This window comes from Thalassophryne amazonica, chromosome 21 (genome assembly GCF_902500255.1).
Source record: "Thalassophryne amazonica chromosome 21, fThaAma1.1, whole genome shotgun sequence".
Classification (NCBI taxonomy): Eukaryota; Metazoa; Chordata; class Actinopteri; order Batrachoidiformes; family Batrachoididae; genus Thalassophryne; species Thalassophryne amazonica.
In genome coordinates, this window is record NC_047123.1 from 30,148,753 (window position 1) to 30,165,200 (window position 16,448).

Consider the following 16,448-nt stretch of genomic DNA (forward strand, 5'->3'; position numbering starts at 1 on the left):
CGAAGATGTAACGACATTGGACGAAACAGAAAGCTTATACCATGTAAGAAATGTTCGAAATGGTAAAGTCACTATAAAGATTTATTCCTGTTGACAGGTGCGTCCTCACATCGCTGCTGGATGATGAAAGCAGCTGCTCACACCTGGACCTCTTCTCTAACCAGGAGCATCAAAATGATTTGTTCCCCTGCTTCTATTTCTGGGATGTCTGCTGTAAATTCACTCTGTAAGAATCACATCTCTGATGAATAATGAAAAGCGCAACAGTTGCTGACTGACAGAGCAGAGAAAACGCTTCATCTCCGCGAGGAAAGAAATACTGGATGTCGCGGAGTCACTTCAGTCCATCATTACTTCTGTCAAGGAGGTTACGTTGTCACTGACGTTTGTCTAATTTTAAGAAGATTTTTTACTCCCAATTTGTCAGCCATATCCGTAACATTTGGTGGAACCATCAATCTTAAAAAGGGGAAGAAACCCTTGAATTTTTATGATCTGCGGGTTTGGAGGGCATCTTTTACATGGGGATCAAGCTGCTTATGAACACGTCGGTCAGATGACTAAATTTAACTCATTGATAAAAGCTTAAGTGAAAAATCCTTCTATTTAGGTCAAATAGTGCACACGTGTCACTTATATAAGAGACAAATCACATGCTGAAGCATGAAGCATAATTAGAACTTTGATGATCATCACTCTCTTTGATGCATTGCCAAAAGAGAGACGGAGGTGGAAGTTAAATTTAGCAGAAGAACTGCTAAGGTAATGATATTTTTGCAGGAGAAATGGGATCACACTGATGGCTGCAGGACTGCTGCAGCTGAATTATACTCCTTTTTCTTCCTTTTTTCCCCTGTATGCTCTGAAGTATGAATGCATTCGTAGCCACCGGTGCGATGTCAAATCCGGCACTTAACAACCAAAATCTTAGTAGCAGTAGCCATTGGGAATCTTGGGTGTATTTTTGGCATTCGTGACTTAATGGGTCCCATCTCGAGGATCTAGGGCACATGGTGTAAATGCACAATGCAAATCCATTTATGGTGATAGTGCAGGCACACAAACTGGGGTACTATGTGCAAAGCATTTGGGTTATCCACTTCATTATTCATAGGTGTGTTGTAGTTCAATCGTAATATTAACCTATCTGAGTGGCACCTGCCATCACCTTAAAGCAGGAATGCAAAAGTGGTAAGATGTCTGGCGCATTAATGGATTAGCACCAACCTGTTAGAGAAAATCTGCAGACAGTGGCCACCAAAGCTCCCTGTGGTGACACATTGAAGCAGTCGAGTGAAGTTTTGTTCACCATGAGTGTTTAATTTTATTTCATTTAATGGTTGTTTTCAATTCACTTTGTTGTGCGCATTATGGCCGATGTGTGTGTTGGGGAAAGGGGCTGGTGTGTGTGTGAGAGGATGGCGAGGTTTTCAACACCAGTTAACTTTTCAACTACACATCATTACAATGGAAAATGTACATATTCTTGATGCAACAGCTTTAAACATGACTGCATATTAACATATTATTTATCACTTGCATCACTTGAACAGTAGACTTTTAAAATGAGTTTTTTCCTTCCTCCATCCACTCAAGTTTATTTTTTCTGACAGTGGCCATAACACACCATCATAGGTCTGTAAGGTGCCTCCGAGTGTCCCACCCTTTAAATAAACAAACAGTTCTGGACTTCAGACCAGGTTTTGGTGGTCAGAAGCGCAAATACTTTCTGGTGACGGATGATATTAGCGCACCTTTGCAGTGTCTCATTACACCTCATGCTCATGGATGCACAAGATGAGCTCAAGTGTAATTGGTATTGACAGAAAAAGTGCACTAGCATGAAAACGACAACCACGTTGAATGCGCAATGACACCTGTGTTACAATGTGCCGGGTGCAAGCCATATGATTTCTCTGCTGCTCTGCCTCGTGTGAACACACTTTTCTAAGTAGTTAGCTATGAGCGTTTGCATATGTCACTCGTGGTCTAGGTTTTAGTGTAATCAGTGTTGACAGTGGGCATCGTGTTGGGCTCAGCCTCCGTCCACACTGCAGACAGGCAGCAGAACTTACATGAGCCTGCAGACATCACAACATTAACACTTCTGTGGTGTTCCAGTTTCTTGTGTCTTCACAACAGAGACACGTTCCCATAATAGAACACTGCCAAACACACATCTGTATGCAAATCTGCTCACATGCACACTCAATATTTGCTGCATTCACGTTTAAGCAAATAAATAAATAATAAACTTCAGTTTAATGTACAACATAAACCAGCACAATTTGTGGTCACTGACTAAATTTGCAGACAGTGCAACCATACAAGTCACCACAAGGTTCAGACATCTGAAATTTAACAGTTAAAAAAAAAAAAACGTTTGCACGTCGTTATTCTTTAAATTAGCTTATCAATATGTGATAGTGTCAAACTACAATATTCTGAATATAAAGTGTCTTAACAACCATTCTTGAATTATGGCTGTTGACTGACATAAATTAACCTAAATGTATGTGTAATCCTCACAATACTTAAATTTTTACCACAAATTTTTACCTTTGAAAAAATTTCAAGGTGTAAGTCTGGTTAGAAGTGGCATTTCATAAGCTCAAAAAATATAGATCAAAAGTGCTTTTCAATGATAAAATCAAATCTGCAATTGCCTAAATCCGTAATATGTAACAGATGTGGATCAAACTGTTCATTGAGAGTGCTAGTTTACACCTCATCGTTACAAATGGGAGTTACTGAGGCACTTTTGACTGAGATAAAATGCAAAATGGCTTTTCAATATTAAATTCAAATGTCCACAAAATCTACAATCCGGATCAGATCTGGATCAAACTTTGTCGGGTGATAGTGAGTGCCAGTCTGCACCTCAGTTTCAAATATGAGAGTGATTGGGGCACGTTTGTTCAAGATATAATGTAAAATATACATTATATGGGGTTTTCAATGTTAAATTTAAATTGCCACAAAATCTGTATCTGGATTAGATCGAGATCAAACTTTGTCAGTTGATACAGGATACAATCCTACAGAACGCTCTCAAATATGAAGAAAGCTGATCTTTTCTGACAGTTATGAATTTTTAAAAATTTGTTCAGTTTTAAAGGATAGTAATTTTTCCAATTTTCCAAGATTTTTCCAGACTTTGACCTATGACACTGAAAACGGAATCAGTTCTTGCATATCAGGATTTGAATACTCTGTAAAAAAATTCATAATGAAATTTTGTGGGTTACAGGCTGTTCACAAACAGAGAAACAGTGAAAAGCGCATACTAGATATGATGATAGAAGGTCTAGAGGTTAGAATGGTGGGCTTATGAGCAGAGGATCCTCTGTGGAACTCTCTGTTATACAGGATAATCAGTAAGGTGCCCTTGAGCAAATTCCCTAATCCCCAATTTTCTCTCAGTCTGCAGTGGAGAGCCTTGCATGGTGTATGGATGAACATGTAAATATGAGGCAACACTGTGAAGAGCTTTGAGTTTCTGCATCGGATGCAAAAATAAAATTTCCCATTTATCAACCACCTGCTTTGCATAAATTTACCCTCTCGTTCTGTGTTTTACGGTGAGCTGGAACCAACATGCTGACAGCAGGCTGCAGCAGCTGCCATCAGGAGATCAAAATATCCTCAGCTGATTTGATGGATTAGCCTGTGCAGAGATGCTACTGAAGCCAGTGCAAGATGTTAATACACAGTAACCCTTCCGATAACAAGTCAGTGGGGGAAGACAAAGTGAACCGTGTCCAGAAAGACCAGAGCATTCACATTTCCACTGTGTGTGATGCTATTCAGATATAAAACAGAGGCTACAAAATGCATCTTTAGGTTTGTAAAACCAAGTGTTATTTGAGCGCGGTGGTGTACAGCGGCAGAATTATGGACTAGAGACCTGACATCTCTCTTTTATAAATAATATTTAATCACTGTGGAAGATGGTCCTGCATGAGCCACCCTCCAATGACAGGACCCTTGATGCTCTGCTGTAGTTTCTTCTTTCGATGATGAGATAAGGCTGCAGACAGCTTCCCCACCATCCCCTTCATAATGGAAGACAGCAGCACATTACTCTCACACAGAGTGTGGAAACGAGAAATCTACTTGTCTGAAGTCATAAGATCGATGGACAAAGGTGTTGGATGATGATGATACCTTTGTAGGAGAACAAACTCCACGTCTTTAGGGTTCTGGTGCTTCCCATCTTAGTTACTTGTAGTTGGACACTAACCAGTAACTTAAGGCAACAACACAATGTCTTTAGTAGAGAAGCTTGAATCTTCGACTGGACTGGGTTGCTTGACGCGAGGACGTTTCACTTCAAAGCGCAGAAGCTTCCTCAGCTAAAATTCTTGCTCTGGTAGTCTGACTTCTGTCTTGAGAGAGAGAACTCTTTCTCTCAAGACAGAAGTCAGACTACCAGAGCAAGAATTTTAGCTGAGGAAGCTTCTGCGCTTTGAAGTGAAACGTCCTCGCGTCAAGCAACCCAGTCTAGTTGAAGATTCAAGCTTCTCTACTATGGAAACCACTTGGACAACTGAAAGCCTTCACAGAAATATCAAGTCTCATCAGAGGATTCTTGGTTATCGCTGGAATGACTTGATGTAACACAAGCAGTTACTTAGTGAGACGCAGATGAGGCATATCACTTGCGTGGGGAGGGAACGTAAGTGACAACTTTTTTTTTAGCCATCAGACATATTGGTCATGATCCATATGTAGATGCCTCAGCTTTGAGGACACCAGGGGATAGAAACGGCCAAGGGGACACCCATGTTTCATCTTTTGCAACAGATTACTACTGCAATTACTTTAAAGAGGTGGAGATGGATTGGTTCTTTGCCTGGGTGGTTGCCATCCATAAACAATGGTGGTCCCATGGTGTGGTGAATACAGCAACCTGCAGCACCTTTGTGTACTCCCAGACATGGCGACTTGACATTTTAGCTACAATATTTCTGATCTGAAACCACCCCTCCCACGTACCTGGAACCACCACTGTCATCGCTTAATGCTTCAATGTACATCTTTTATTTTTATTTATTTATTTTGCCAAGCACAGAAAACCCAGTTTTTTTTCCTGCATGTTAGCAAAGCGCAATAAAAAGGGTATCGTTTTCACTGTCATGAGTGTGTGAGACTGTGGACAAGATAACTAAAAACTGACTGGACAGATTTCTTTCAAACTTGGTGGGAATATTATTTAGATAGCCATCTAGAGGTGAATAGGTTTTAGTTTGGTGAAAACTCAAGGAAAACATTGTCTGACAAGCATCTTTTTGTATATCTTAACAACCAATAAGCCTAGATGGATGTTCTAAGGCATATATCGATCAGCAAAATATTCCTGATTGATTGGTCGTTATAACAAAGTCTTACATACTCATAAACACAACTACAGGCACATGTACGAGTATATTTACATCATGGCGTGCAGAGTGTGCTGCCCTCTGATGCCTTTTATTTTATTCTGGAATAATGGATGTTTTCTCTAGGATCTTTAAAGGTGACAGTTTGATGCATGCTGATGAAACTGGCGCAAGCATGCTGTGGCTTATTTGCAAACCAAATCATTCTCCTTTGAGGTTTGTTGTGCTCATTAGCAAAAACAACAGTTGTTCACTTCACCTCGATACGATCACCACACACACTGCAGCAGTGACCTTGAGACTCCAGACTAAGATTTAGCTCCATCATACTTGGCTAACGTTACCGCCTGATGTTTCTGCAGACTACAACACAAAGCCTCGACTAACACGTGCTCCAAGCTTCATCACCTTCATCCTGTTTGTCACTATCGCCCATCATCTTTTATGAATTAGCGGGTGCAAATCACGACTGCCAAGTCAAAATATTCGATCACCTTGAAGGCATGGAGAGAGATATATATATTTTTTATGTGGTGGTTCGGTAGTGATGAAAGAGGATAAGACAGGGTGACAGAAAGTATCTTTGTGTGCTGAAGCCAGCTGCTGAGGAGGAACAGCCAAATCCCAAGCGTTAGCTGGCAGAACAATTCTCACCACAAACTGTTTGTCTTTTTTCCCAACTCTTCAACAAAATGCTCTCTGTTTTGGGCGACACCAGGAAAATGATGGAGAATCCCCAATCTGAAAACCAGCCAAAAATACTGCACAATGAAACCTCTTGTATGCATGCATGCATGCATGCAGGATGTGTCTGTGTATTTAGACTCGTACTGTGCGTGCCTATGAGCATCAACTGAATGAAACATCAAAGCTGTGCTATAAAACAGAAGAACAACTGACAGCTTAAACATTTATAAGCGTGCCAGTGCAGAACAACATTAGCGATGAGCCTGAACTGGAGCTAAAGCTCAGAAATTCAGAGAAAATGAGATAAACTGCACTAAAACTGTCACTGCAATCCAACCGCTGGGGCCAGTTGGCAACATGATGAGCTACTTTAGTTAAATGCTATTAATTTCGCTCCCAAATGAAAGTCTAAACATTCATCAGCTGTCAGAGTGCGTCAGTGAAGATGCTCAAATTCGGCCCACTGTGGAATCGGTGAAAGTACAGCTCGCTGGCGCGTGAAAAAAGTGAGAAAATAATATGCTCCAGCAGGAGAGAGAAAACATGAGGCGAGTCAAGCTGTAGGAGTGATAGCAAACCATCAGCACCACATCACACTAAATGTTTGTCATCTGTCAGCGATAACACCAGGATCCTAACAATATCCATCCTTACTGAGCAAGTTAAAATATGTTCATAAATAGGAGATCTTGTGTCCAAGAAAACCCAGCTGTTTGATGTTCAGAAGCCACTGAATCTGATGCAAAAATCTAATTAAGTGTTTTAAATATATAATTTTAAAAAAGGACTATTTTTTTCAAAAATATAATTGCTTAAAGCTCAAACGGCTGATCTCCCCCCCCCACGCCTCAAAATCCTAGCTATGCCCCTGGATTTTAGCTGGACAACATTCAAGTGGGTTCATTTGTTTAAATGTAACTTTGAACTCATCAAACCAATAAAAATACTGTATAAACTGCTGCAAGATGTTTATAAGAGGCACTCCTTCAGAAACATTCAAGCTGAATCACAGCAAAAGGCCACTGTTTTGTGGTTGAACAATCATGAAGGCAATGGCCTTTGAAAGGACTCTAATTTAAACATCTGACACAAAAATGTAATGTTACCATCCACATGTTTGCAGACTATAAATCAGTGGTCAGCTATTACTGAATATAACTTGCAGTGTGTGTGTGTGTGTGCATGCACATGTATCTGTCTGTGGGTCAAAAAAAAAAAAATTATATATAATATATATATATATATATATATATAATTATATATATATATATATATATATAAATCACAACGAGCCTGGAACCATGTTTATCCATGTTCCTGTGAAAAATGGTCCAGAAACGTAAACTGTCAGGATGGCTTGCAGACTGGTTACATAAGCAGCTTGTCTGCTTGCGTATTTGAGGTTTGGTGGTTAAAAAGCGGGTGGTGGGGGAAGAGGAGGTGGAAAAATGTGAGGCAGGAAGAGCAAGAAGAAGCAGAAGCAACAGGAGAGAGAAAAATGGGTCTACAATGACAGCAAACCTTCAAAACAGATAATTCAAAGTATAAACCAAAAAGTCCGACTTAAAATGGAAAAAAATCTAAAAATAAATGACCTCCAGTTGGTTTACAAGTTTTTGTTTGGAATTCAAGTTCACTCAATCACTCTGTCCTACAGAGAAGAAACACAACACCGAAAAGCACAAATGTTCTGTCTTACAAAAGACACAGTAGATATGCGTATTGTGCAGAAATATCTTATTGGGGATGGAAAACTGGTTGTAATTTATAAATTACCATTGCAAATGAAATTCTGATCTATTTTATACTAACTGGCTCTTAACACAAACTTGTTTGGACAGTAAGATCTAACAGAAGCCCCTCCAACAGACACAGTGAGCAAACGTTATTATTTAAGTGGTTTGGTCTTTGCCCATCACAAATACAGATCTGAACCACCAACAGTCCAAACAGTTCATGAAGCATTTCTGCATTTTTGGTTTGATTCTGTCTGAAGGTTTCTGAAGAGCTTGCAGGGATGAGGTTTTATTTACTGCTGCTCCACATGATCACGTCCAGAATTTAAGAGTTTGCTCAAGCTGGAACAGGAATGCTGAGACACCGAAAAGACCCAGCGGTAGCAAATCTTGTTGGGCTAGTGGAAAGAGACATCGAGGGGTTTAATGTGTGGGCAACAGGAAGATCAGGTACTCTCAGGTTTTACAATGGGCCAATAAACTCGTGCCTTATTAAGGGTGTTGGATGAGAAAACGCTGGCTTGAGATTAATTTAAGTGGTGTGTGTTTGTGATTGTGGTTTTGAGCCACATATTTAATTTACGAAGTCATAAAAGCAAGATGTAACATCAGCAAAATGGGTGGTACACATCGTCTCAGGAAGTGAAATGCTGTTTTATGTTGGATGAATTCTTCCATCAGTCACCGTGAGGTTCACCCCAAAATTATTCTTGATTGTCTCAGAGAAAACTTCATTCTGGATAATTAACAATGAAGTGAGAACTGTGTGTAACCTTGCTATTAGGAGAGTCAGAACTGTGATATTTCCACGCCTTCACTCGGTGCTTTTTGTCTTTGCAAAGACGTCTAAATCCTCCGACATAACAGAAGCATCAGCTGAGAAGATGCATGATCAATGGAGCCCCAATGAGACTGCTGCCACAAACAAACATGTTAATCTGCTGTGAACTCGGTGTAACCCCCACACACAGCTGTGATTCAGTTCCTGCAGATGAGACTTGAATCCTGAAGGCGTGTGCAGCTCTCGCCTTAAAGGACACTTCACATGTAGCACCAAAGGCATCCATTAAGGAGCCAGACATTCCTGTCTAATTCCTTTATTGTGGAAATTTTGAGCCCGGCTCAGCGTGCGCTTGTTAGAATGTATAATAAAACATCCAGTGCCTCAGGTCATCCACGTATACAGTCAATTGAAGCACCACTGTAAACCCTGTTGGCTTTAGCTTCTGAGTGAGTAAGGCTGCGTGCCAACAGGTTCATGATTCTTAACAAATAATTAGAATAATAATAACCTAAAGTTGAGTTTGAGGTGGTCAAACTGCACATTAAATCAAGAAAGCAGGGCAAAAATAGACTCAGATACAAGTGGAATGGACATAGTTGAAGGTGTCTAATAGATCTTACTGTGGACCGAAAGTAATGATGCCTCCCCCCATATTAGCAAGTTTAACTACAAGGTTATTACAAAAAAAGGTGCCTTAGCACTTAGAACCTCACACTGTAAAACACTGATTGAACAGTGACCCATTTAAAAAATAAAATAAAGAAATAAGACAAAGACACCCATTTTCACAAGGCTTCTTGCCCATCTCAACATGCATGATTGAAATACAGTGCATCCAGAAAGTATTCCCAGCGCCGCACTTTTTCCATACTGTATATTGCAGCCTTTTTTCAAAATGGATGAAATAAAAATTTTCCCCTCAAAATTCTACACACAATAACCCATAATGACAATATGAAAAAGTTTTTTTTTTCTTTAGATTTTTGCAAATTCATTTGAAAAAAAAAAAAAAAAAAAACCCAACAACAACTAAGAAATCACCTGTACATAAGTATTCACAGCCTTTGCCATGAAGCTCAAAATTGAGCTAAGGTGCATCCTGTTTCCACTGATCATCTTTGAGATGTTTCTACCGCTTAATTGGAGTCCACCTGGGTTAAAATCAGTTGATTGGACAGGATTTAGAAAGGCGCACATCTGTCTACATATAAGGTCCCACAGTTGACAGTGCATGTCAGAGCACAAACCAAGCATGAAGTCAAAGGAATTGTCCGTAGGCCTCTAAACAGGATAGTCTCAGAAACATTTCTGCTGCTTTGAAGGTCCTAATGACCTCCATCATCCATAAATAAATAAATGGAAGAAGTTTGGATCCACCAGAACTCTTCCTACAGCTGGCCGCCTGTCTAAACTGAGCGATTGCGCCTTATTCAAGGAGGTGACCAAGAACCCGATGGTCACTATGTCAGAGGTCCAGCATTCCTCTGTTTACAGAGGAGAACCTTCCAGAAGGACAACCATCTCTGCAGCAATCCACCAATCAGGTCTGTATGGTAGAGTGGCCAGACAGAAGCCACTCCTTAGTAAAAGGCACATGGCAGCCCACTTGGAGTTTGCCTAAAGGCATCTGAAGGACTCTCAGACCATAAGAAACAAAATTCTTTGGTCTGATGAGACAAAGATTGAACTCTTTGGTGTGAATGCCTTGGGGCATCGGCAGTTTATGTAAGTCAATTTTCCGTTTTATGGACAATAAAGTTTTATCTTATCAAGTTTGGAGGAAACCAGGCACCATCCCTACAGTGAAGCATGGTGGTAGCAGCATCATGCTGTGGAGATGTTTTTCAGCAGCAGGAACTGGGAGACTAGTCAGGATTGAGGGAAAGATGAATGTAGCAATGTACTGAGACATCCTGGATGAAAACCTGCTCCAGAGCGCCCTTAACCTCAGACTGGGGTGATGGTTCATCTTTCAGCAGGACAATAACCCCAAGCACACAGCCAAGATATCAAAAGAGTGGCTTCAGGACAACTCTGTGAATGTCCTTGAGTGGCCCAGCCAGAGCCCAGACCTGAATCTGAACATCTCTGAAGAGATCTCAAAAACGGCTGTGCACCGACGCTCCCCATCTAACCTGATGGAGCTTGAGAGGTGCTGCAAAGAGGAATGGGCAAAACTGCCAAGCTTGTGGCTTCATATTCAAGAAGATGTGAGGCTGTAATTGCCGCCAAAGGTGCATCAACAAAGTACTGAGCAAAGGATGTGGATACTTAGGTACATGTGACTTCTTAGTTTTTATTTTTAATAAATTTGCAAAAACACTTTTCATGTTGTCATTATGGGGTGTTGTGAGTACAATTTTGAGGGAAAAAATTAATGCACTCCACCCTCACAGGGTGTATTAATTAGCCCCAAAAACAATGCGGGGTGGCCCTCCGGTGTTGCCACAGCCTGGCACTCTATATAACCTCTAACTGATAAATGTCTTACATGGTGGCAATGCCTTATTTGAATGTCCACCTTTACAACAAGGAAGAAATGGCAGGAAATGATTTGGTATGTCTAGTTGCAAGCCAGAAAAAGCTACAGAGACATGAAAGAGATCTGAGAATCAGTCAGCCACCACGAAGGGAGCTTAAAAAAAAATGCACGCATCTACATTTGGCACAGGGAGAAAAGGTCCCCAGCAAAGAGAAGATTGCAGGTGAAACGTTAATCACATTAGCTAAAAACAGGGGTCTTAATCAAATTTCATGGGGTGCCACTAGCCAGGTTGTTATGACAGTTTTGAAACGGTCTCAAAGACAAAAAGACAACAGGAGTGGATGTGAGAAGGGGAACAGAGGGAGAGAAGGGTGAGGCGGTGGCCTGAGGCTGTGCTCTCTCTTCCCTTGACTCCATTTAACTGCTGCTACTGTGCAGCTTCCCACAAAGACGCACAAATGTTTGCATGAGGTTTAACAGCTGAGCATTTGCTGAAGGCATTAGGTTAAGTGATCTCGTCTGCATCTAAAACTGTCATTTGAAAATGACATTTTAATGGCAAACATTTTATCAGACACGCTTGCTATTTGCAAAGTAACACATATTTGTGACTTCAATGACCCAGAATATTCACACAGTCCCAACAGTACCTTCTCTTGCATCGTTATATTTGACATGGGTAGCAGAAGCTGCCATTAATCTGTCAGAATACAGAACACTGAGTAAATAATGCCGACAATTGATCTGTTGGAATCCAGAGAAACAGACGTGCATCATCTCAAGGCAGCATTTTACAACACAGCAGCTTTTAGATTTACATGAAAAGGAATGAGCTGAGGGGGAAATTTTATTCATTGTTTCATGGGTGGAGGTCAGAAATTCCAAAGACATCTTGATTTAATATGAGGTTCATAAAATGGAGAAAAGACCAGTCATTTCTACATGAACCTTTTTCCTTTTTTAAATAATGGTACATCACAGTCACATATCCCTGCTATTTGACTTGGAACCCTTTGAGGTAAACTCATCTGTAACGTTATCTCTGTTTTGGACATCTGACCCCTTGAGAATCTCACTCCACTGGCTAAAAACAGAAACAACAGCTTTGGATTTCTGGTCAACTTCTAAGATCTAAGCAATTAGTTTAAATGAAGTACGAAGAGTGTACTGCTTTGTGATTCATAAAGGATTAATACGTATGTTTTAGAAAATCCCAATCATGAATCCATTAAAATTCAGTGGAGTCCATACCTCCAGGTTGTTAACGTGGCAACCCATAAACGATAACTGATAATATTTTGTCGTCCGACACTTGCTAGATGGTTAGTTAATATCTGGATGATGGTGGATTAGGATCAGGTGTGGTTTCCACGGATGCAAATGCACCACTTCCAACTGAGGTGCAGTGGTTACCAAGGCCACAGCTGCTTGTTAAATTTTGTGGCCAAAGAACCTCCAAAACACTGAGGTGATCTGGTCTGACAAAGTAACGCAAACAATCAAAAAAAATTAGCAACAACAGTAACATCTACTATATTGCGCAGAATAACAATTGTGCCATGTTTAAAATTTGTTCACAATATTGTAATTTTTTTTTACTTTTTCATTGTGACACAGAACTTGATAGCATTGAAAAATTGGTAATATTTGCTCTTTTACATTTTTAAATACAGACCAACTTCAGAGCATCTGTAGGAGGTTTCATTTCTTCTTCTCTCCATTCAGTTAATATTTCACACTGAATAATCACGTATGCATGTATGTGTGTATTTGACTACATACATATTCTGTTTCTATATGTGCTTCTAAAGGATGGACCACTGCTGGTTGCCATGGTTATCTGGCTGTACTGGGCGAGTTCCCTTCAGTGACTATAGATTCCAAGATGGCGCTAATATTTCTCCTCCACAATGTGCCAAACCAAAACCCCACCCTCAAACCTGTTTCTTTTGTGAAACTCACACTGGCTCCACCTTTCTCCTCAATCACCACTTCAGTCTTCCATCCTTCTTCCCTATTTTATCATGCAATTTTCTCCAGTTTTGGCAGACAGTAGTTCTTTCTAACGATATGATTTCCCCCCCCCTCACTGTAGTTGAACCAGTAGGTTTTCTGAAGTGGTGCTGTGCCCACCAGGAGCGAAAGATCTCAAGACTCCTTTGGTGCCATCAGTGAATACTTCAAGGCCGTGACAGTGACACACTGCAGCCACATAATAAAGCTGCTGCAGCAGGGAGCCCCGGCCACGCTCAAAGCTTCTTAGTGTGGCGGAAACTCTGAAAGCTGCACTAATCAGAGCTGTTAGAGGAGGAATTGACAAATATATCACACAGCAGATTACCAGAAGATCTCAAAATAATGCATGTACATACAAGCCCAAAAAGGCCTAAGTAAAGCTTGAGGTGGAAAGAAAAATACTTTCTCCAAATAGTCAGTTGAACAACAGTAGTTCTTTAAGAACTGATCTTCTAAATTGAATTTAAATGGCCCCTAATAACAGAAAGTGGCTTTAATCAGTTAAAACTAAAAACAGTCCGTCTAAGAGCAGATGGCTCAGACTGCTTTTAATTTTCCCTATGTGATTTGGCTCAGTGGTAGAGTTTTTATCCTCCAACCAAAGGGTGAGGACATTAAATCTGTTACTCCTTTCTGTCTGTCTGTGTCCTTGAGCAAGACAAACTCAAAATTGCTCCATTTTGAGGATGTAGTTAAAATCTACAGCTGTGTCTACAGGTGGTCCCAGGATGTACAAATCCCAACATGGTTGATGGCAAAGCTACTCTTACACCAGGCAGAGTTTGGCGGCGTAATAGGCCGAGCACACCTCAGCTGATTTCCCCAAAAAGCTCTTCCGAGCGCTGCATCTTCCCAAGCCACTCAGGAAGGTTTTATTCGCTCGCCCCTGGCTCCAGATGGTCAGGTGCAACTTGAAACACCACCAAGCAAACTTGGGTGTGCATGCTCGTCCTCAACTCTTGATATCTTGGGGTAATTATTTTCTTGCTTCGCCTTAAAATTAAGATGTTGAGGTGCGTCGAACCTGCAACACATAACGAGACTATAAACAGCAGACGTGAAAATATTCACCCAGCTTGAAACCACATGATGATGGAAAATGGCATGGCATTGTGGTGTCAGACCAAGAGGAATGTGCAAAGTCAAAGTTGGATTTATACTGGCGATATGTAGCTGCCAAAACAAAAAAATACTTGGTGGTTTTTAACTTTTGGTTCAGAAGAAAAACTAAGTAACTTGCAAGAATCTTCTAAGGGTTCTGAGAAATCAGTCATACGAGTATACAACCATTTTCTGACATTTTACAGATTATCGATGAATCAATTTGTAAATAAAATAACAGATTAATCATTAATCAAAATAATCATTTGCTGCAGCCCCAAACAGCATCAGGTCTGAGTTTTTGCATGGCAAAATGAAATTGAATGAAACGGCTCGGCAGCACAATCACATTTCAAACAGACAAAGAGCAGGGAAGCTGTTGCTTATCTGAGCATGCGTTCTAAAGTGCTCTGCAACCATGACGGCAGGCGTCGGCTGTGGATGCAACAAGGCACCCTGAGCGCTCGCACTGTTCATTGCAGAAGAGTCGCAAGACAAGAAAGAGAGGGAGCACAGATCACAAACACAGAACAAAGAGTCACAGAGGCAGGCGGCACCAGGCCACAGAGCCTGGGGAGCAAATACAACAGAACTGCAGCACTGTTACCTCCTCCGTCTGAACTTGGCAAACGCCTTGTAGGCCATTATTGCTCGCTGCTTCCCCCAGGAACCTTTACACTTTCTGCACATTAGCATGCAGTACCATCCCCCTGCAAGGGCTTCTAGTGCCGCTCATCATACACAGAAATGCCTCCTGTGCTGCAGCAGCAGCTGGTGATCTGTTCTGGTGTTATTATGAAATTGTCAGACAAAGCTACAAGGCAGACGATAGCGACTACAACAAATGGACTCCACCTTTCTGAGCATTCCTACATCTTGTCGCCTACCTGACTTTGAACTCTGTGAGCTGCGGTTGAGCCCCCGGTTCTGCACAGTAGATCTGGGGGAAGTAGAATCGGTGAGACTGTAGGTTGACATCCATGGTGCCTGATTACAAAAATTTTTTAAAAAGTCTTTGTCTCAGCTGCTTTGTCTTCTGGTGTGGTCACCTTCGCCAATCTAGAATTTCCTCACTGACAGTTTGCTAAAGATCAGGATTTAACAGCAGCAGCATCCACAGTCCCCTCTCTGAATGCTTGCAGGCCCAGAGCGCTACCACCGGCGAGGCATCCCCCTCCTCTTCATCTCCTCTGCGCACGGAATACTCAATCACCTCCGCCGCCCGGCCCCGAACAGACACACTAACCTATTTCCCACTGTACAGTCAGCAAGTGGCCGCGCAGAACAAAGATGACTCCAGCAAACGACGCCGCCTCCTCCAGAGGGATGCACACAAAAAAATACTCCCGTGTCTCCAGTCACCAGTTCATCCTTTAGCTTGGGGAGAACAAAAGCAGCAAATTAAGGGAAAACTAAAGAATAGGTGGAAAGAAGCGTAAAATATGAGCACACATCCGGAGAAGAGAGTTTTTAGAGACGGTATACATACTGAAAATCACTGGTTTCCAGACTAAAAGGGAAAATATTCAGTGGTTCTAATGTTTATATCTCTAGCAATATTTCTTTCACAGCTCAGTTTGGTTTTGCTCAGAGGGTTAGAACATGGGTTTTGGCATAGGTACACACTCTGAGTGCTCCTCTGTGACACACGATTTCCACTTATCTGCCTGGTGAATGTCTGCAGATTAGCTCTCTGTGTATTGAGACTTCTGTGTTTTTGATCTTGGCTTTGTCTCTCTATTTGTTCTATGCTCCTTGCCTGCTCTTGAGCGCGGGGTCCGGGGGACGCCTCCTTAATGACTCACTCTAATTAAGAGACTGGAAGGATCTGCAGAGGGACACACGGCGCTGCAGCAGCAGTAAAGAGTGGCACGCTGCGACGCTCACCCTCCTGTTCTCATTCCCCTAGGGAGTTCTTCTGGGCACATCCAATTGGGAGGAGTCAGACTTAAGACGCACTTATTTTCCCTTTCGTATGGCTAGCATACTGGCGTAGTATGTTACTATGGTTTTACTCTTTTAAATTCATTTTATTAGGAAACAGAGTGGGCCGCGGCCTCAACTTTATCTAAAATCTGGGTCTTTTAGTGAAGCTTAGAGCTAGTGGCTGGCAATTCCATTAGTATTTCTTCTGTTTTTCTTGTTGATTAATGCTGACAAATTATACTGTATTTGTGGTCTTTCTGATGCCTGATTCTGTTTTTTTCTCTCTGTTTGAGGTGTGGCTCCATCCAGAGATGGGTGTGGTCTCTACTTCT

At 41.4% G+C, this 16,448-nt stretch overlaps 1 protein-coding gene across 2 annotated transcripts in view; it reads right to left on the bottom strand.

The window, feature by feature from the left end:
- The window catches only part of LOC117503046 (ena/VASP-like protein), a 35,039-nt gene extending 19,843 nt beyond the window's left edge, over positions 1-15,196 (bottom strand). For both annotated transcript variants that reach the window (XM_034162206.1, XM_034162205.1), the window contains exon 1: positions 15,078-15,196. In XM_034162206.1, coding sequence (XP_034018097.1) covers positions 15,078-15,172 — 95 coding nt within the window. In that variant the 5' untranslated portion in view covers positions 15,173-15,196. The remainder of the gene's footprint in view (positions 1-15,077) is intronic.
- Between the last annotated feature and the right edge of the window lie 1,252 nt (positions 15,197-16,448).